This window comes from Mauremys reevesii, linkage group 5, assembly GCF_016161935.1.
Source record: "Mauremys reevesii isolate NIE-2019 linkage group 5, ASM1616193v1, whole genome shotgun sequence".
Taxonomy (NCBI): Eukaryota; Metazoa; Chordata; order Testudines; family Geoemydidae; genus Mauremys; species Mauremys reevesii.
Genome location: NC_052627.1, coordinates 83,921,852 through 83,944,540, shown reverse-complemented (window position 1 = coordinate 83,944,540; position 22,689 = coordinate 83,921,852). Strand labels below are relative to the sequence as shown.

General features: G+C 39.4%; 1 protein-coding gene across 5 annotated transcripts in view; it reads left to right on the top strand.

Annotated features, from left to right (window-relative positions):
• The window catches only part of SLC7A2 (solute carrier family 7 member 2), a 110,775-nt gene that overhangs the window by 59,212 nt on the left and 28,874 nt on the right, over positions 1 to 22,689 (top strand). For 3 of the 5 annotated variants that reach the window (XM_039542349.1, XM_039542347.1, XM_039542346.1), the window contains exons 2-3: positions 20,142 to 20,530; positions 22,004 to 22,159. In XM_039542349.1, coding sequence (XP_039398283.1) covers positions 20,155 to 20,530; positions 22,004 to 22,159 — 532 coding nt within the window. In that variant the 5' untranslated portion in view covers positions 20,142 to 20,154. Of the gene's footprint in view, positions 1 to 652; positions 677 to 9,873; positions 9,971 to 20,141; positions 20,531 to 22,003; positions 22,160 to 22,689 lie in introns of those variants that run through there. The other 2 variants (XM_039542350.1, XM_039542348.1) reach the window with 2 other exon arrangements.

Genomic DNA, 22,689 nt, shown 5'->3' with positions numbered 1-22,689 from the left:
GTCTCCTGCTGCTTGGCAAAAGAGGCTATTGTGCTTTATTTTATTTATTTTCTATAGTGGGAGTGTTAGCTTTAACTTTGACTTTCTTGGCTTTCATCTGTTTGTGTCACAATCTTTGCTATTTAAACTTTCTTCTTACATTTATACTTTCAAACTTTACTCTGTTATAACTTTTGGTGCCCCCCTGCCCCATTCCCAAAAAAATTTATTTTGAGAGTATAGCTTTAAATAGCTAGTTCCTCCCATGGGCTGCTTTATAAATCAGTGCTGTGGAGAGGAGTTGGGGACAGCACTGTGTGGCAATGTTACAAGCAGTTTCTGTAGGTCTCTTGGGAATATCTGGGATTCAGATGATGATATATAGTCCTGCTGTGTAACAGTTTGGGATATCTTGAAGGTCAGATTAAATGACCAGTACTGAGGGCCAATAGAGCTATTAAGAGTTTGTTCCTAAGGAAATCTGTTAATCCTTCTTTGTTACATTTGAAGCTGCACACTATCAAAACTACTCCATGTGCTTGCCATAGTCTAGTAGTGTCAGTGTTTTATCAACAGATAATTGAGCTGCTATAAAATTTTTTGGAAAACGGAGCTGTGCCTAGCCATTTTTTGTTTTGTATGATTTTTCTTCTAAAAACAAACTGAAAAAAGAATTAAGGAAAACTTGAGAGAATTGGTAAGTGATAATTCTGTTTAATATAGTATGTACCATAGGTTAAAGTAGAATGTCAGCAGTCTGGTTAGATCGTAAGACAACAAAACAAACTGAAACCAATATTTTTCTTGTCTTTATATATGTGTAAAAGACATTACATTTTTTAAAAAGGTATGAGAATTACATTTATTTTCCTGGAAAGTTAGTCTTCTTCCCTATTTTAGAATTATCCTATTCTTATTATATAACTGTAATTATGTAAATCATAATTATTGAGCTTTATTAATTTTTTTCTCTTCAAAATTTGTATGTGTATGTGCTTTTAGACATCCACATAAATAGCATTGCTGTATATTCTCACACTGTAACTGATATTTCTTTGCAGGAACCTGGTATTATTTTCAGAATTGTGTGTGTGTTAAATCACATTCTAAAGAATTATTCTTAATTTTATACACATTTTTCATTGGCGTCTTAAACATTATGTGAATCCTTTTTTATGACTCTGAGTATGGGGGAGTTATTGGGAGCTTTAAAGAACTCCCCCATAAAAAGTACAACCTGCAGCTTTAGTCACCATGTCAAAAGCAAATGCTTGCTTACACTTCCCGATTAATCCTTGGTATCCAGATAAAGAGAAACAGGTGAGGGTCAACTTAAGTTTGTTTAAAATGTTTGAGCCTTACTTTTATTTTTGGTGTAGTAAATTGTTAACAAGAGCCTCTTTCACCTTCTATTCGCCCTGTTTGTGGGCTAGACTTTGTCATTCTTATCCATGTTGAATAGTACTTTATTCCACACTGAAAGTAGTCCACGGCAACTCATAGACTAAGGTACTGCTCAGCATGAGCAAGGTGCGTAAAATCTGGCCCCAAATGAATCATAGTTGTAATTGGTTTTGTCTGTGTGTATTTTGTTGTTTTATTTTTTAAATCAGGTATTTGTTTAGTTTCCTGTTTCCTGATCCTACAGTCTTTACTCAGGCAAAACTCCACTGATGTCTCTGGGAGACTTCAGCCCAGAGATTTCATTGGGAGTTTTGTGTAAGAGCTGCAGGATTGGGCCCAGAGTGTATGTGTGAGGTGTCACAAGAAACCAGATGTAGTATCTGAATTAGAACCCTGCATGGGATTAGTGTAGAGCCCTGCAGCAGGACCGGGATCCCCCAGGTCTCACAGGAGCTGCTGCCAAAATAGCAGGAGTGGGATTAAAAATAGTCCCACGCAGGACTCTAGTCTGGATTGCTGATTGTCAGTGTGTGCATTCCATGGTATGAGGGCTCAGACTTGAATTTCCACTAAAGTCAGTCTGAGTTTTGGTTGCTCAGCATCTCATTGGAAGGACTCATCATTATGCAGAACTGAGCCCATTCAGTATGTGCCATAAAAGTGAGATAATAATGACATTTCAATAGGATGGTTTATTGGTAATGTTGATTAATGCATTTGAAAATGTGAGAGTTTAGAAAACATTGGCTAGTGCTGCCATTCTCTTCTCTTTGAGGGATCTCTATTGCAGTAAGATGTTCATTATTTTAGTTTGGAGACTGCCTCTCAGCTTGCACAACTTGAAATTTTACTTAGTGGCTTTGAATCATTGTAGTTAAGAAGTGTCCATTATTGCTGTTCAGAATAAAAATTTTAATTTTAAGCCAACATGGATATAAAATCTTGGAAACCAATAATATTTTAAAAACTTCAAGGAGGTCTGGCACATTTAAAACTGCAGTGAACTAATGCCCTGCTATTTTATTGAGTTTTGAAATAATCTGACATTTGAAAATTTTACTTGTGTTTTTTCTATCAAGAGCCTTAAAACTAAAATGTGGAAGTAACTGTGTATTTAATTATCCTGGTCTGTAACTCCTAAGCATGGGATCGTGCTAGAAGATTACATCAGATCTCTAATACTTTATTAATCTAGACATGAAAAAGGTTTTTGGTGGTAATGCATGAATCTATTCATGCAACACTAGCCAATGATACTTCTTTGATGGTATCAGAATGATCTAAAATTACAAACTGAGTCATAACTTTTCCCTGGGTATGGCAATGGTTGCAGTCATGTTACAGCTGTTAGTATGAGTTTGTCATATAATCTAATTCCAAGAAAAACACGGAGGGCAAGTTACGCTGGAATAACATGGCGTAATGGTGGGTAATTGAGATCAGACTCTGCCCAAGTAAATTCCTAATTTTATTTCTTATCTTTTACTGTATTCTGCTTCTATATTTCTTAGTCTTCTGGAAGAATGCTGCCCCTAATGGTAAAAGTGTTCAATGTATACACATGTATATATACCATAGTGTATGTACTCTAATACTTATTTTGTTCTCTAGTCTCTGTAGATGTCAATAATCCCAAACCAAGAAGGTAATAAAACAAGAGGTCATAGTTCTGCTGACTTCCAGTGCAAGACAACCTGCTTTTCACAAAGTGCTGCTGGCAAAGAAGATTTTGGTTATTGACTTACAAGGGTAGTCCCCGATCATGCAAACACTTATGCACATGCTCAACTTCACATACGCTGAGTAGTATGTGAAGTTAAGCACATGCATAAGATTTTGCAGAATCAGCTCTTTAGATGTTTAAACCTTTACAGATTTATCAAGGCAGCCCCTTACGGACGTTCTGAGAGATTATACCTACCAGATCAGTCAACGGCAATAGCGGTGAGGATGCAGCTCTGTTTTCATATTTAGGAAAGTTTAACCTCCCTCCATCCCTTCCTCCCAGTACCCTAATCGTGGTGTCCCTTGGATTACTCCTGTGTTTCATTTCCAGTCTATGGGAGAGTCTCGTTTCACAAGTAAATCAGGATGCAATGTTTTTTTTTCTACTTTGTTATTCGCTGACCATACATTTCTAGACTCATGAACTAAAAATTCTTCAATAGCCTCAAACTCGTCTACATTGACAACATGTCAAAACTGCTGAAAGAAGCCTTCCCCCCACAAAATATAAAATATAAGAGCTTTCACTGCTTCATCCATCCCCTCTGGAAAAGCCTGAGTAAACAGGCTTGGTAACATACTCTCAAGCTTACAAACTCAGCTAGGTCAAGGGGTGAAGCAAATTTCACATGGGAGGTCCCTCCAGCAAGAATGTCCTCCTGCCTGGCCCTGGGGTATACAAACCTAAGAACTGTTGCCCGAAGCAGCTGATGATTCCAAGCGGAATATGGTTGCTAGGGAAGAGAGAGGTAGCCTCTAAGGGCAGGACCCAAACCACAAAGCACTTTGTAGGTCAAAACCAATGCTGTGAATTATAACTGGACTTCAGTGTGCAAACTGATTATTAGAGTGCATTACAGAAATTTAGTCGGCAGGTGTCAAAGACACAAGTAAGGTGGGGATGTCCAGATCTGAAAAGAATAGTGGTAACCTATTAGCACTAGATAAAGATAGCTGTGGTATAAAAAATATGTTTTCTATCTGAAAATTCAGATGCAGCTGGGTATGCAACAGGACCTTTAAACTGCAAATCTTGTTAACAAAGGGTAGCTGTACCTTCCTCAAAGGAGCAGAAAAGGTGGTAGAACAGAGTTCCATGACAGTCCAAGTGGGACAGCGCTTGAAGCAGAACAGCGGTCATCTAATTCACATAATCATACTCCTCTCTGGATCAATTCTTAGAAAAGCAAAGTGAACCACATGATCAATCATGTCAAAGGCAACTGATAAAATTGAAAGAACCAGGGTAAAATCATGACCCCATTGAAATCAATGGGAGTTTTGCCATTGAGTTCAGTGGGGCCAGAATTTCAGCCTCTTATCTTTATGCATTGCTGTAAGGATATTATATAACCCACAAGACCAGCAATAGATTGTGTTGTACCCAATGCTGGAACCAAACGGACAGGGTCATAGAGCTCTGAGGACTCCAGTTAGTACCAAAACTAACTTGCCATAATCTCCTTTCTGTCACGGATGCTAGGTCAAAAGCAAATCCTATTTGTCCTAATGAATTCTCCCTAATGATAGCTTGGAAATCTTAGCCAGGCAAAAGAAGCAAGCTCCTGAGATGCATCCAAGAAGCATATGTGTATTCTGGAAGCCATGATGAGTGTTTGCAAGGCGGAGATCTCCCTAATGACTCTGGCCACACTGCTTTCTATTCTTCTTCATAAAGGGAAGGATTTGAGACCTCCTGTGTTTAGAAGAGGCAATCCTAGAAGACTAGTGTCTCAGATTTTGTAAGTGATGCTGAAGATCAAGAATCAGGGTAGCTCCAACTACCTATGAGGAAGAATAACTATACTTCCATTTTCCTCCTTACAATGAGATACACTAAAGTGGTTTTGCAAACTCTATTCCTCTCACTGTCCACATGAACTGGGTATTTTCCACTGCGGCTTGCACTAATGTAGCATTTTTAAGCACTGCTTTTGAAATGTATTTTGTACTGCTTGAAAGCAAATATATTCTAGAAAAATGTTTCGTTTGGCTAAGTTTCTACATTCCTTGTAGGGTAAATCATCATAATCATGTATAAAGAGATAGTTGCCTTGCCTTGTCAAGATGACAACAATGACAAAGAAAAGAGATTTTTTGATAGAATGGAGTTGACAAGCTGGCAGTGGTGCCAGAGACTGTAGTGGATAAGGGTCAGGTTAAGAGTTCTAGAAGGAAAGCATGGTTCCTTCTACAGATTGACCTAAAATACTTGTTACTGCTTTGGAAAAGTGTCAACAATCCTAGTAGGAGGAAACACCACATTTTCAAAGTACTTACAGTATTTTGTCTAAATCCTGACACCAGTGAAATCCCTAGGAGTTTCAATATGATTGGAAGTAATATTATGAAGTGTGGTTTTTCTCTTGGAATATTAGACTAAATATTGGTCTAGGTAGTATTTTAAAAACTCTCTGATGAAAATAATACAGTATAAACTATTATTGGTTCTTTTCATGAGTTAGGAAAAAAGTAAAAAAACACTATTAGTTCAGTGTGCAGTGTCTGAATCATAGAATCATAGAATATTGGGGTTGGAAGAGACCTCAGGAGGTCATCTAGTCCAACCCCCTGCTCAAAGCAGGACCAATCCCAAATAAATCATCCCAGCCAGGGCTTTGTCAAGCCGGGCCTTAAAAACTGTTAAGGATGGAGATTCCACCACCTCCCTAGGTAACCCATTCCAGTGCTTCACCGCCCTCCTAGAGAAATAGTTTTTTCTAATATCCAACCTAGACTTCCCCCACTGCAACTTGAGATCGTTGCTCCTTGTTCTGTCATCTGCCACCAATGAGAACAGCCTAGCTTCATCCTCTTTGGAACCTCCCTTCAGGTAGTTGAAGGCTGCTATCAACCCCCTCCTCAGTCTTCTCTTCTGCAGACTAAATAAGCCCAGTTCCCTCAGCCTCTCCTCGTAAGTCATGTTCCCCAGTCCCCTGATCATTTTCGTTGCCCTCTGCCGGACTCTTTCCAATTTGTCCACATCCTTTCTGTAATGGGGGGCCCAAAACTGGACACAATACTCCAGAAGTGGCTTCACCAGTGCCAAATAGAGGGAAATAATCACTTCCCTCGATCTGCTGGCAGTGCTCCTACTAATGCAGCCCAATATGCCGTTACCCTTCTTGGCAACAAGGGCACACTGACTCATATCCAGCTTCTCATCCACTGTAATCCCCAGGTCCTTTTCTGCAGAACTGCTGCTTAGTCAGTCAGTCCCCAGCCTATAGCAGTGCATGGGATTCTTCATTCCTACGTGCAGGATTCTGCACTTGTCTTTGTTGAACCTCATCAGATTTCTTTTGGCCCAATCCTCCAATTTGTCGAGGTCACTCTGGACCCTATCCCTACCCTCCAGCGTATCTACCTGTCCCCCCAGTTCAGTGTCATCCGTGAACTTGCTGAGGGTGCAATCCATCCCATCATCCAGATTATGAATATTTATATGATACTTGTATGGAGACTTGTTCACTTCCATAATTGTGTTTCCATAATGAAATGTAATTATTATACAAGACTATGGTGTGTATCAGGACTCAGAGAATTTGAACTGTCTTCCTGTTGTTATTTTTGTTGTTCCGTGCCTAAAATGGAAAAAAAGACTGTGCTCTAAAATCATTACAGAAATTGTACACAATTACACTCACAATTTATTATGAAAATTAACACAAACAAAACTTTTTTAAATCCTCCTTTCAGTTAAAGGAAGTGCTATTGTATATGTGGACTGAGGAAGAAAGCTTAAATAAATTGTTTGAAAAAAATCTCTCGTTTACTAGATATGTTTAACAGTTTAATAAAAGCAGTGTACTGATGTGCTGTTAGCACTGCCCCGCCCCCCCCACTTGGTAAGGCAACTCCCATCTTTTCATGTGTGGTATATTTATACCTGCTTACTGTATTTTTCACTCCATGCATCTAATTAAGTAGGTTTTATCCCACAAAAGCTTATGCCCAAATAAATTTGTTAGTCTCTAAGGTGCTGCAAGGACTCCTCATTGTTTTTGCTAATTTAGGTTGAGTTTGCCATAAATAGTTGTGGCTGTGCACATGTGACTCTTGCTGAGCTAACTTTAAAATGCAGTAGTTCTACTGAGTGCATTCTGAACGCTTAAACAGTTTTTTTTAGTTAGGTCACTAACGTCCCAATCTTGTGGTGTTCTCCATATAGGCAGACACAGAGCACGGTTGAAGTCACATGGGGCTCTGCACAGGTGCAGGGGTCTGACAACAAAACACAGCACAGGATTGCTACTTAAATCAAATGCATTTACATTCACGTCTACCAACAAGGTGCCACGAACATAGCTATAAAATTCTAAAGGAAATACTCTTCTCTGCAGTAATATCAGTACCGTCAGTAGTCTTTTAATGTCAGACAGCTTGTATCTTTCCTGGGTGGTGAATGTTTAAAGTAAAGAAAAACCAGCTTACTATTGGTTACATACAATGGGGCCACTGACCTGGGGGGCCGTTGCTCATGCTGACGTCAGAGGGAGTTGATGGCACTCAGCACCTTGCAGTTCTGCCACTTTTATTTTTAGAGGCTGAGCTTTTAGAAGAAAAATCAAAAGAAGAGGGACCCATATCTTCAGTGGAATATGAAGCAATTAGCTGTTGTCTTAAAAGCAGGAGTATTTTTAATTTTTATTGAATATTTTAAAGAAATACACCTGCTGTTACAGGATTCTAGCTTTGGGGGTATTTTTACCCCAGGCTTTTGACTTCTGAGGGGCAGTAATATATGTTTCAACACCAGTTTCTAATTTACCTGGTTTAAAAATAATCCATATCGAACCTGGAGGACACGAGGCAACACCCTAGGTGTATGTCCCCTGAGAACTGGAAAAGTTTCAAGGCTTTTGTGGAATCGCGGGAGGGCACTGTACTGGGAAAAGGAAAAGTTTTTAGCTTGCAGCAGGAGTAGGGGTAAGGTTCTTCAAGAGTAATTCCTGCCTCTCTCCTCCGAAGAATTCTTTTCCACTTAACAGTTTGCACTCCTGACATAATTGTACCCCCTTGCTGCTGGCCCCTCTCTCAGGCTGGGTCCTAGCAGGGGAGGAGAGATCAGGCTGGGAGCATGGAAGAGCTGGGAGCATGGGACAGCTAGGGTTGCTAGTTTTGGTTGGATATATTCCTGGAGCGGAGGTTTCATCACATGACATAATCTTTTTAAAGATTACTCTTTAGTCCCTGAACACGCCAGGACAATGCTGGAGGGTTGGTAACCCTAGGGACAGCTAGGGAAGCAGGAGGGGAGTCACTTCAGGGGAGAGAGAACAGTAAATGGGAGGAAGGCAGAGCTCAAGTTAGCAAGGATGGAATGGGGTGGTAGGGGTGATGCACAAAATATTAATATCTACAGAAGTTTAAAGAGGTTCTTATTTTCTTTTCAGAATAAAAATCCTTTACTCCTTTTTTACTTTTATAAAGGAATATCTTGTGTTGATATGGGAAATAATGTCTTGAGCCCCAGGCCTGCAATATTGTTCTACATAAGTGGATAATGTACCTTCAAGCAGTTGCCTTGGCTCCAGGATTGGGACTTACTTAGAATGGCTAAGGCCAGATTGTTTCTGGCTCTTGTGTGTAGGAACAGAAAGTAAGGCTTGAGGGGCTTTCCATATCCCCATCTTACATAACTGCAGACCCTGCATATAGGGAGCAGAGGGACTGGTCCCACTTGGGGGTGCAAACTATCCTCACAAGCGTGGGAAGAGGAGGAGTATGGCCCTATCTCCTTCTCTACACAGGCCTCAAGAGCAGGCTAGTTGAAGCATCAGAAAGGTCCTGGAAGGACTGTGCCTCCCAGAGTATACTCTGAGATGGTGTATCTCCACCTCGGGGTGTGCACAGTCTGCGTTTGGGGTTTGGTGTGTAGGGGTTGTATTGTTCATAGATTATTTTTTTGTCTGTCATTGGAAGCAATAAAACTGCTATACTTTTCAATTTAGTTCATTCTGGAAGATAATTTTTAACAAACTGAGGCTTGCTTATTGGTTATTTCTCAGGAATATTTGGACTGTTATTCTAATTACAGTCCTTAGCACTTTTGTATTTCAAACCCTATGTAGGAGAATGTGCTGTACTGCATCTCTCTATCACAATTCAGCAGAACTGAGTATACTCTCTAGCTGCACTCCTTATTTTATTACAACACTGTTTTCAAAGGGGTGATTTCAGTTTTTTTTTTAATAATTACTTCAACTAATGCAGAAACATTTTAAACATTTCAGCATTAGATTGTGTGGGTTTGAAGCTTGGGTTTGTGAGTGCTTTATAATAGTACTGTAATGCTGGATCTTCCTTTTATAAGGACTGCAAATATGAAATCTGAAGATATTTCCCTTCCCCAGTAGGGCAGAGAATGTTTAGGTGCTTTTTTTTAACGCAAACATCTTTAAGGTAGAAGCAGCAAAGAATCCTGTGGCAACGGCTACCCCTCTGATCTTTAAGGTAATGCAAGTCCCTATCTATGAGTGGTGGACAAAAATGCCCATTCAGGCCTTAACACCAATTGCGTGCATGTATGTGTGTGTGTTTAAATATGAAAAAAGAAGCTAAAAAAGATTTCACTTTGTGGCTATAATGAATATGATTTAAATTGAAAGGAGTAACAGGGTTCCCCCCCCCCCCAGCTGGGTAAATAGCCCAGTCAGCTTCCTATCATCCAATCACCTGTGATTTCTGTGCCACCACCCCCAGGAACCAGCAGCTCCCACCTAACCCACAGTTTTAAAGAAGATAGTTTGGTAAAATCATATAGAACTGTTGCTGCTCACATTTAAGGATACAGAACTGCAGGACTCACTTATAAGAAAGGCAGAAGCTTGTCCAACAAAAAGTTGCATTGAACCAGAAGGTTAGTAATAAAGTTTCATGCTAAGAAACTCTTTTTAAAAAAAAACAGTCAGTTTCAGTACACATGAAGATTTTTAATATGTCAAAAAGATTATGGATTATCACATATATTAAAACAAATTACTCAAATTTTATATGCTTTTGAAAAGTAAGACCTGTGATAAATATATCATACCTTAAAGTATTAACCCTGTTAATGCTTCTCTAACTAGATGCCATACTGATCTCCTTTCAAATGTGTTAATCAAATAGAGATGGTTTCCACATTAACCTAAACAAAGACCATTTCTGTTTGAAGGCGGCTAAGTATTTAGGCATCTGTTCTGTTGTCTTGCTTTTCTTAAATATAATTACATTGGTTTTTCTTTTTTTTAAATATTAACAACTTCTATGAGGTTCTTATTCATAGCATCAGCATTTATAATGCACAAAATTAAAAGTACAGTTCATATAAAATCATGCATTGATATGTTACTCGTGTGTACATTTTGCAACTTTCAAATTTTTGTTCTCTTAATTTCGTAGAGGATGAAGAAAACCAAAGTTAAACATCCTCATGCCAGGAAAGACAAATCAATGCTAATATTGAATTAGGCCAAATTAACTGAAGTTGGCAGTAAGTTATAAGGAGAGCTGGTATTGTTGGAGAACATATTGGTACAATTTGTTTCAGGTTTTTTGAAGGAAACAGAGGCTGAGGAAGGATTACATTTTATCTGGAGAAGGTTTCCATATTTCTTACCATTCTGAATATTCTAGGGGCATTGGGGTCTGTAAAACAAGATGTTTGATAGATATGAACACTACTTTCTTTTAAAAAAATGGCCTATCAGATGTAGTACTGTAAAATAATATGAAGTCAGCAAAATATATTTTAACAACAAATAAAGGTACCAAAAAAACCTCTTGAAAATAGATTTCTCCTGGAATATTTAAGCATATATGTTAACAATAAAATTACATTTTGGATTGCACATAGTGTTTGCTTTGTACAATAAATACTTTTGTCATTTATATTATAGTTTAAAAAAATGTAAAACTCAGGATGAAATATTTCAAGAGCCTAGCACAGGGCAGTAATTAAAGTGAAAGGTGTGTCTTCTACCACCCCCAGACTGGGGAGTGATTTGTAATTTTTATGTTATGTATTTAAAGCAAATTTTATTTCTCAGAGTGAAGGCAGAGATTACAATGTAAAAGGTAGTTTAAATTGTTTTTCTGTAGACATACAGACTCTGTCCATATGCACCTATTGATTTTTTTTTCAGTTATTCATGAAGTTTTGCAACAAAATTAAGACCAAGTCCTGAAACACTTTACATGTCTGTGGAAGTGTCAAACCTATTTAAGAGCTGTATGGAGACTTTGTGGAAGGGGACTCTGTATCCCATGAGTACTGTGACAGTTTAGGGGTCTGCCTGTGTACAAGTTATTGATTTTTTGATATTATGAACTCTCTGTGTACTCTCTCCATATATCAAATTACAAACTCCAGTTTGTTTTCTGAGCACCATTTTGATTATAAGCTTGTTCTGTAGCCTACAAATATAGCTGAAACACACAGGAGGTGTCAGGAGAAAGCCTTGCACCTAGCAGAGGACTAATAATGGATAATTGTTAAACCTTAATGATCACCCATTCAGATGGAAGCACCCTGGGACAAAGAGCTGGCTGTCACCCAGGATAAACCAGTTTTTCAAGTCTGGACTCTACATGGATGTTGACCAAGTAACAAAGCACCTGGTGGGCCACAATGATCACCTGATGGGGTTTGAGGCTGACAAGAGAGGTCATCTGATGGGGGGGGGGAGGATTGGAAGCCTATAAAAAAAAGGGTCTTTCAACAGCCATTTTGGAAAAGACACCAGAAACATGCTCCCTCAGTGCTATCAGCATAACAACTATGCAGCCACCCACCCCTGCCCCCAGGATCCTAGAAGATAATGCATGGAAAGAAATGTGCATGACAGTCAGCAGCAAAGCATTTAAGAGGCTGTTTACCTCTTACGGCATATCCTTCCGCATACTTCAGAGCAGTTATCCAAAAGGATAAAGACCATCAGGTTGCAGTGTTAGAGGGGTTTTTTTCTTCTGATTTCTTTCTGATAGAGATCAATTGGAAGAGGAATCAGGGGGCCTCGTCCTAACCGCTCCTACATCGCTAGGAAAGCATGTTCTGGGATACATCCTGATCTCATTCTCTCCCCTCCATGGCAGCTCTCCTCCCAGGGCTTCAGTAACCTCCTTAGGTCCCTGCCTGAAGAAAGAGGGTAGAGAAAACAGGCTCCACGAGAGGGCTGCTTATGGGAGCAGGGGTTGCTTTTTTGGGCTTAGAGCTCCCTAGTGTACTCTTCCACATCAAACCATCCATTCTCAAAATGGGTCAGCCCAGTGTGGTGCTGGATAGGAATGAATGATTGACTGATGTGCCCCTTACACCTGCCGCAGGCTTGGGATTTGGCTTTTACAGTGTAACTCAATTGCATTTATATAGTAATCGTGGTAAACGTGTCTCTGTTGGAAAAATTCTTAAGTCATCCACAAACAGTTTGTCGAAATGCTGCCTCCGACAGTGATCTTATCTACTCTTATATGCTAAGCTGGGGCAGGCTGAAGTAAGAATTTAGATGGGAGATACCCTTCAGCCAGAGTGCTGCAGAAGGTTGTATTATTGATTCATTAGGTGACAGTCAGTACTGAACTGGGTGGATTTGATTTAAATTAATCACTAGTCAGGAAGACTTGATTTAATCATTGATTTCTACATAAAAGTGCATTCTTGTTGGTTGTTATAACCTTAATACATATTCTTCACAACTCAGGTAGATGTAGGTTTCATTTTTGGAAGGTACACACTATATATATTTTAAGTGATTTATTTTGAAAACGTTTCAGATTAGTTTTACAGCTGTATCAGAAAATTGAATGATTGTTTGGTTATTTCATTTACCAAAGGAAATTGAAGCAGATATTTATGAAGTCATTGGGAGGTGAGCTATCTCCAATTCCACAGGTTAATCATTAATATTTGGAGGATTTTCTTGCCATGCGGTATTTTAGGAGGAGAACATCACCAGACAGACATTTAAATTGTTTTATTTAAGTAAAACAACAACGTTATGTATTCTGGATTTTTTTCTTCAACAGCAAACATATAATATTTTAACAAAACAAGCATATGAATTTTTGAATTTAGTTTAAACATTCAAGTTTTTTAAATCAGGTTTGTTTTTGTTTATATATAAATTAAATTGACTATGTCAGCCAGGTCAACATGAGAAACTTAAAATATTGGCTTCTGCAGCTAACTCAGTCGTCTTCATCCTCATTTTCCTGTTTGTTCATAATCTGGAAAAGAAAAACAAACTTTCCTGCTTTTTCAGGTCCCAAACAACTTCTCAGTTTGGAATGAATTAGTCCAAAGGAAGAAAACATTCTTATTACACCCGCAGAAGAAACTACTGCTGTTAAAAGTGAGATTATCACTTCAACAGTCTCTGAATCCAAGTGTTTAAGTGACTTCCACCAGTTCACTGGTGTGACTTTTTCTTTAAAACATCATCAGCAAATATATATTTCTTAGCTCTGAAGTTTATTATAGTTGGCATTATGGAGGGATGATTGCTGGATGTCCACGTCATAGCCAACTCCTCTTCTTCAGCAGTTAAGGTTTGACCCTGGTACTGAGTATTGAGAATATTTGCAAGAAAATGAGCTGGAGATAGTGCTTGTCCTATGTGTTTTTTTTTAATGCTTGCAATTTAAGTCTGTCATTGCATATTTCTCTTTTTAAGATCTCACTCAGTTCCTTCCAAATTTCAACAGCGTCAGCAATAAAACAGCTATTTCCCTGCATTTCGTTCAAGGCTACAGAAGTAGGCTTCAGGGTACTCAGCATGTGTTCAACCATTCTTGTAAGCCCAATGTTGAGAACTTTGGTTGTGATAGTGCCATCTATTTTTTCACAATTTTGTTCACAAACTGTCATCAGATTAGGCCAATTCTTTCTATAGTGCTCAAAACAGTCCACTACTGAATTCCATCGTGCGTCTTGTGGTAGAGTTAGCTTGGTTCCTCCCACTTTTTTCAGAGCAGCTGCTGCAAAGTGGTTGTTACGGAAGTATTTTGCAGTTTCAACAACATTAGCCTTTATTTCTGGAACAGTGAAGTCTTTGGCTAGGAAATGCATCAAATGAGCACTGCAACCGTATGTTATTAGTTTGAGACTCTCTTCACTTTCTTTTAAATTTCTTCTCATCTTGGATACATTTGCAGCATTGTCTATGACCAAGCTGCGTACTAGACATTTGAATTTTTTTTCAGTTTGTTATAGCTTTTACTGCTACTTCTTGTAAGTATTCTGCTGTGTGTGCGCATTTCCTGATGTATCAGTTGTTTCTGTAAGGAAGACATTCCCTTCTTCTGTTGTCATACAAGCACATACAACCAGGGGCGGCTCTAGGAATTGCGCCGCCCCAAGCAGGGCGGCACGCCGCGGGGGGGCGCTCTGGCGGTCGCCGGTCCTGCGGCTCCGGTGGACCTCCTGCAGATGTGCCTGCGGAGGGTCCGCTGGTCCCGCGGCTCCGGTGGACCTCCCACAGGCACGCCTGCGGATGCTCCACCGAAGCCGCGGGACCAGCGGACCCTCCGCAGGCATGCCTGTGGGAGGTCCACCGGAGCCGCCTGCCGCCCTCCCGCTGGGGTCTGGAGCCGGCCCTGCATACAACAGGATCATTGTGGACATTGCTCCACCCATGAAGACTCAGGTTAACAATTTTACCCTCTAGACCTTTTTGCACACTGCTCAATTTCTCTTTCATACACTTTATCCAGCAATTTGCCTGCGACATCTGCTCTTGGGTGTACTAGTATCCTGGTCTTAATGACTGAACCATGTTAATGAAGTGTGGGTTCTCAATCATACGGAAAGGAGAGTTTGTTGCATAAACAAACTAGGTAATTTTTTCATCAGTTACCTCTTTTTGCAATCTGCTGGTTCTTATCACAACTATCTATGGCTGTTTCTGGATGATAGAGATTTTTTTTTCTTTTTGCCACTGGTGATATACTGTGACTATGTGACATATGTGATGTGACTGAAACACTATCATTGGCAGATAACTCTGAAACTATAGAAAATGATGGTGATCTTGAAGGTGGATAGTCTTCAGAATCCTGTATGTTGAGGATGGATTCTCCTAAACAACATAAGTCAGTGCAGTTTTATTTAATTATTACCACCATACTGCTCATTTAGTATTACTCATTGCATTCACTGACACTCAGTACTACTTTAAAGGTGAAATTGTAAAAGGAAGATCTGCCTATTTATTACAGCTGCATCAAAATGATAATACCATAGAGTAACAACTATATTTTTTGCTCAAACATGAGAATTCAAGAATAGTCTAGATGGAAGACAGGCAGTCCTTAAGAAAGAAGTATGAAATAAATAAGTTTACCAACCTGAAGATCCTGCATGTTCAGACATGTTCCTTTCATCATCTTCAACACAGCTTCCTCCTGAGAAGGAACACGTCTCATGATGTTCTTTCGTTCGGGCGACCAGGCCTTGCATTTCTTTGTTGTGCTGTTTGCATTTTGCACGCATGCCTGTCTTACCCACAGGTAGAGGAACTTCATTCAAATATTCCCAAACTGGGTCTCTTTTACGGCCTGCTGCCATTATAAGTTTTCTCCTCTAGTGAGAGAATGGTATGGTAGATCTCAAATCAATGAAGGCTACACTCAGAAAGACCTCAAAACTTCTGGAATATGCTGCTCAAACAGTTTTGCTTTTGTTTGTACTGCCTGTCCCTCCCTTCTCACATTTATCTCCAGACTTTCTCTCCTTGTCCAGATCTATTCCACCCCCAACAATCTTCTATTCACTGAACTTTTTGAAACTTTGCACTTTTAGAGAGAGGTAAGGAATTGACTCTGTGTAAACAAATTTGCAGAGAGACAATAGGGTTGAAGTCTGTTATTTCTCACCTCTATATATTATTTATTTATTTAAAACTAACTAAACATGTCTGATGGTATCTTCTAGGTTGAGTCCATTGGGTAGATAAAAAAGAGTAACCTAAATAATTTATACAGACGCCCCTGGAACCCCATAAAATTGGGTCCCTAATCCATGAACTATTGGAACTCATTTACAAAACTTTTCTTAAACATTACATGAATATATTGTCTCATACTTTAGAGAATTAGAATTTATAATCCCTATTCCATGATGAGATATCTTTGAGCTATAATGTATCTTAATTAAAACTATCTTTAGATAGGTTTTTATCCTCCAAAAAGCATTTTATAAAAAAAATCCTATTTTATTTATTTATTTATTTTTTAAAAATCATTGATTTTTATCCGCTCTGGTACTGAATCAGTGCCTCAGTATGTTTTTTAAACTGGGCTGGTTGGAGGTGCTATATTAAGGCATGTCTGTAAGAACAGTTAGTCTGCGGCAAGCTGTGGTGTAAATCTGTGTTGTGTTAGCCAGCCGCACACTAACAGTCTGTGTGGACCTTGCTGCTATTCACTAAAAGTCCCATAATGTGCTTTGATCTACCCCACTTTGAAATGAGAATAGATCGAATTCAGTACACTACAGGACTTTTAATGCACAGCAGCAGTATTCCATAGCACTTTAGCCTATTTCCATTTCACAGCAAGGAAGATCAGAGCACACCATGGAACTTTTAGTGTGCACCAGGCTGTGTGTGGTAGATGGACACCCCAGCTTGCTGCACACAAACAGTTCATATAGACAAGCCTTTATGGATAACACTTAAAACCAAGCTTCTGACTACTTGTGACGAATGGTCACTAAAGATCCTTTGGTACTTTAGTTGTGATTGGGGGTGTTAGTTTCAATGTGAAGGCCAAACTTCAACTTGAGCAAGTGTATTCTACCTACCATGCTTTGCCTAAAGTCATATTCATTTTTTCTTCACTTCTATCCTATACTTTTGTTGCCATATGCTGTTAAACAGTGTTTGTTTGCTGTCCCACATATAACTGCCTTTCAGTGGTCGATGCAACGATGGACATATATGCTGTAATTAGTTTGCAAAGCAATTTACGTTCATTTGAGTTGCAACCTTTTTTACAAATGTACATTTCTTCATTGAGTATATGTTAGTGTGGATCCCATCATGGGCTCATATGCATCTCATGTGTAGAAGATTGGATTTTTTTGGAATAGCAGTGTCTGGAGATGTCCTCGGTACCAAAGAGGCAGCCAGTCCCAGTCCCATACCATCCTTTGGCACTGCCCTTCAACGAGAAGATATATTCCTCCTTCTGAATGCCGCTGTATTCCTTCTCAATGGTATTACACAAAGATCCCTTCACCCAGGAGGGAGAGTGATCTTTGGAAGTTGGTAGCTGAACCCCCTATATTACATTCCAGAGGAACAAGGAAGTGCTGCGACCTCACCTGACATTCATTCCTAAGTGCGTCTCAGAATTTCTTCTAAACCAGTCAATCAACCTGCCAGTTTTCTTCCTGAAGCCACATTTGGCACAGGACGTAAAGAAATTACACACACTACATATGCCCAGGATGCTGCTTTATTACATTGACAAAAACTGTCACCCCATCTGTTTATAGCCACATCCGGGCATTCTAAAGGTTAAGGCTTCTCCTTGCAGAGGATACCAAAATTGATATCATGATGTCTCTTGCCGAGTTACCAGTTGGTTGCTGAGTCTTGATGCTTGAACTCTGCTGTACCCTTCCTGTTCAACAACATCCTCTGCCTCCGTCAGAAATGTGCCTATTTCTGAGAGCTGCCAGGCAGCAACATGGAGTAATCCACTGACCTTTATCAAGCATTATGCATTGGACTTAGTGAGTAAAGCCACGGGTGCCAGAACTGCAGGAGCCGGGGGGCCATGCTCACCCACTTTTAAACATGGGTGTAGTTTGGGGACAGGGAGCTGCATTGCCCCCCAAACTGCAAGCCTTGGGCAGGGGTGGAGTGGTGATAAGGTGATCAGCTCCCCCGCTTCAAAGTACAGCTCCTGTCAGCAGTGCCAGTCTCTTCCCGGTGGGCTGGGCTAAGGTGGGCATTAACCCCCCTCGCCATGAGGCCCAGCACCTCTCTGTGGCCCTGCTCCTGTTTTGCCTCTTCCCCATGAGGCCCCACCCCCTGGCCAGGCTGGAAGTCGGAGCTGGGTGTAAGAGCTGCTCAGGTGGCGCTCTTGTGGGGAGCCCTGGACAGCATCCCAGGGGGAGGGGACACCAGGGATGGACTGCTCTTGGGGCCCCTTGGCCTCCTGCCCATAGCAGGTGGAAGTTCTGGGGCTCTCCATAGTGGCCTGGGCTCCCTGGGTGGCTCTTAACACTGCCCGGCTCTGGCTTCCTGCCTGGCTTGGGGGAAAGGCCTCAGGGGGGGATGAGAGGAGCAGGGGGCAGGATCTCATGGCACCCCCACTTCTACCAAGGTTCCGACACTCCTGGGTAGAGCAGATGTCAAATTCAGGATACCAAACTACAACCACTATTCAACTGATGCAGCTGAAACTCCTCGTTCCCACCATCCTGAAGGGATACAGCCTTCCAGTTCCTTATAGTGAGATCCACATTGACATGTAATTAAGCCTGTCAGGTCAGTTTAAAGTACAGGCTACCAGCAGGAAATTAAGTAAACTGAGAAAAAGAAAGAAAAGAAAAGGATATAGTTAGCCTAAGAACAGGGCCTCAGACTCTCACAGTGAGAAAAGGCCCTATACAGGCAGACACTGATTTTGATTCTTTTTTATACCTCTATAACTAGCTAAATGATAAACATATACCTAAATTATTAAAGTATAGGCCTTTACAGACAGGCCTGAATATCTATATCCTAACACTTGGTTCTTCGAGATCCCCACTACCTGCTCTTCTCTGTTTTTGGAGTTCTTGGCAACAAGGACTTTGAATTGTGAGGGAATGGAGGGAGGCTTGGGGCTGCTCCACCTTTAATGCCCAGGCATAGGAGCACGAGGAGGAACAGGGCATGTGCATTGCACCGATGGACATTGCTATTCAAAACAATCCAATCTCGTGCATGCAAACCTGCAGTGTGATCCGTACTGACCACAACATCTTGAAGAACCACAGTTACTGTATGATAAATACATATTTTTATTGTGTTTTTTAAATCTTCATTAGATAATTACAAGGTTAAATTCTTTGGTAATATTCCAGAATTAATTATTTTTTGGGATGCTGTTGATAGGAGAAGGGAGAGAAACAAACCGTTCAAAAATTGACATTAAACCGCTTTCACTAAAGAGAACTTTAAAAGCAAATTCCTTGTAGTATGAATCTAATCATGAATTGCCCTGGCTCCATCAAAATAGTTTTTATAAAAGATTGATATTTGTAGCCATGAATCTGAAAATACAAAATCCTTAGGAATATTAGTGCTGCTCCTGCTCCTAATTATATCATTGGTAAAGCAGTTTACAGGCTGTGTGATATGGTGGTGGCTGTCCGCTTTGATTCTGTTGTAGGGAAGGTTGAGGACAAACCATCAATAATAAAATATAAGTTATTTGCTCTCATTTTACCTTATGTTAAGTTTTAAATATGATGGAAATTTTCTGAAAAGTGTGTGGGAGCTGAAAACAAAAGTGGGGTAAGGTTGCTACCTCTTCTGTTTTATTGAGAAATCACTAATTCTGTTTTCGTTCATGGAACAGTGTACATTCATGAATGTGATCTATCTTGTAAGGAGGGTATGTTGAATCACATTCAGACAATTAATATTTCTTTAACAATCTTTCTCCTTGTCTTCAGATTCCAAAACCCCTGTAGTATCTTTTGTGTGTCATCACAAAATCTTTCTAAAGTGTTTTTATTAGCTGGCAGACTCTCATCTTTTAGGGTTTTATTTTTAAAGTTAATTAAAACTGTAATCACAATCAGTTGTCATATAGTATATTTTACATTTCCAGTCAGTCAGCTAAGTCAGAAAGTAAACTGAATCTAACAAAGCAATGAAAAGAGGAGGTAGGGAGACATTTCTGGATAAACTATTTATTGCTGATGATCCACAATTTTGTTTAAATGCAAAATGTATTATCCATCAGTAAAGTGGCTTTTGGAAGGTTAAATTGTGACGGTTTGTTTATATTATGCCTACTATGTTTTTTAATGACCTATTTTATTTTTCTAGTTCTACATCCAAAATGATACCCTGTGGACCAGTTCTGTCATTTGTTCGGTGTCTGTTGCGAAGAAAAATTGTCACTGTGGACAGTCTTGAGGATTCCAAGTTATGCCGATGTTTATCCACTCTGGACCTTATCGCTCTGGGAGTGGGAAGCACTCTTGGTGCTGGTGTTTATGTACTTGCTGGAGAAGTCGCAAAAGCAGATTCTGGACCTAGTATTGTTATTTCTTTCCTCATTGCTGCCTTGGCATCTGTGATGGCAGGTCTTTGCTATGCAGAGTTTGGTGCTCGTGTTCCCAAGACTGGTTCTGCATATTTGTATACTTATGTAACTGTTGGTGAACTGTGGGCTTTTATCACTGGCTGGAATCTCATTTTATCATATGTTATAGGTAAGTTTGAGAGACCAGTGTAAAACTGATGGGGTGACTGGGAAAACTAGAAATAAAATGTAGGTTTGGGCTCTTTCTTTTTTCTTAATTGCTACTACTTCAGACACACCCTGGAGTCTAATAGTCAAGCTGGGTTATTTCCTTCTCATGCATCATCCCCTCTAATAAAGCTTCTTCAAGCCAAAATAGGTACTTTGTGATGCCTTTGCAAACCAATTCTCTTCAACAGCTTAAACAAGTGTACCTAATTGGAAAATAGTGGCAAACAATTCTGTTGATGATGCAAAAGAAGAAATAGAACCTAATTCAGTTTCTCATTGCTGTGTTGGCTCCGCAGGGCTAGTTGGAGTAAAAGCAGTAAGTATAAATGTTTCTGGATACAAACAGGTAGTACAGTGCCATCAGTGTAGAACTACACTTGAAAACAAATCATGAAATGTAAGTATCAATTAATGTAACTCCATCAGTGATGTAGTGTCCTGCAGATATACCAGCTTTGGGCTGATATCCCATCATATACAAAGCTAATTGGGACTGGGAAATGTCAGTGCTTGGATTGGAGAGATTCAGAGAGAGACCTTAGTAAGTCAGGAAGAGGGGAAGAAGTGATATTTGTGATTCAAGTATCATGCTTCCTTCCAGTACTGTGATCCTGCAACTAAGGCCTTGCACAGGCACAGGGTACCACCAGCACAGAGTCAATTAAGTTAATGATGTTCTGTGTGGGTGAACATATCCGCATGTGCAGGTTCAATTGCAGGGCCATGGCTTATATCACAACTCACCCAGTACATCCAAGTATTATGTTAGGGGACTCTCTGCTAATGGGGATGTTGCTTTTTGAGAGTGATATAAAAATGTGGTCTTGATTGCATGTGGTCCTGTAGTGTTTTTTCAAGAGTTGGGGATTAACCTTTGCATGCTGGCTAAATGCAAACTCTGGCAATTTCATTCTGCCTACTAAAACTTCTGTAATTCAAGCTGGAAAAATTATTCTTCAACTCCTGTCCTAAACTGTTGTGTGGTATTACTGTGCATTGCTAAAGACATAGCATGTTTCACCTTATAAGTGGCTGCATTCCAGCACAGAGGGAAGTTAATTTTATATCAGTTGTAATTTTCAGAATGTTTTGGGATTAAATAAAAGTATAATATGATGAAATAATATAATGAAAAGTACTCTAAATGAAAAATTATTATTGATTATTATACTATCAAAGTTAGCTATTATAGAAGAGTTTACTTGAACTCTTCTAATGCAGTAAATTAGGATATTGTTATTGTAGCTTAATATATCATACTATAATTTTGTAGATATGAATTTCCATAATAAAATCTATGGAGAAAAAGACCACTTGTTTAACAATAATTGTATCTTCCTAAATACAAATAGCAACATGTTATTTCTATAGTACTAACTGTTGTACCATTATGTTTGTGTAAAATCCTATTCATTTTTTGTATTTTATGAAGGTACATCCAGTGTAGCAAGAGCGTGGAGTGGCACCTTTGATGAACTCCTTGGAAAACAAATTGGCCAGTTTTTCAGAACCTACTTCAGAATGGATTTTTCTGGTCTAGCAGAGTATCCAGACTTCTTTGCAGTATGTCTGATATTGCTTCTGGCAGGTAAGAAGTAGAAATCTCTTTACATTAGGAATGTCATGGTGACTAATAATAGAGAATGTATTGGAGGGAGGGAACAGATTCTGCACCTATCTTTATACAAGCAATAAAAAAGGATGAATTATAGTTCTAATGTTTTGTCTTATCAAGATACTGTTTATATTTTAGAGAAATATAAATGCATACAGAACATTGATATAGTCGCTCTATAAATCAGAAGCAAATATATACACACATTTTTTTAACTTCATCTAAGTCATGAGGTAATCAGCTATGAGAACTTTTGTGTAAAATCCATAACGTAGAAAGGCCAATAAGAGAATAACTAGACAGCATCTGTATTTTTTTTTTTGGTTGTTCTAAAGGTGGATATTTGACTTAACTTTTCATTTAATCTTTTCCTCGCAAGCTATTTCTTTAGTACAACTTAACTTTTTCCCACTTCCAGTCTTCAAAAGAATTATACAGGCTAGAATTTGTGTCAGCTAATAGGAAACTCCAAGACACAAGCACAGTCCATCCATCCCATGTGA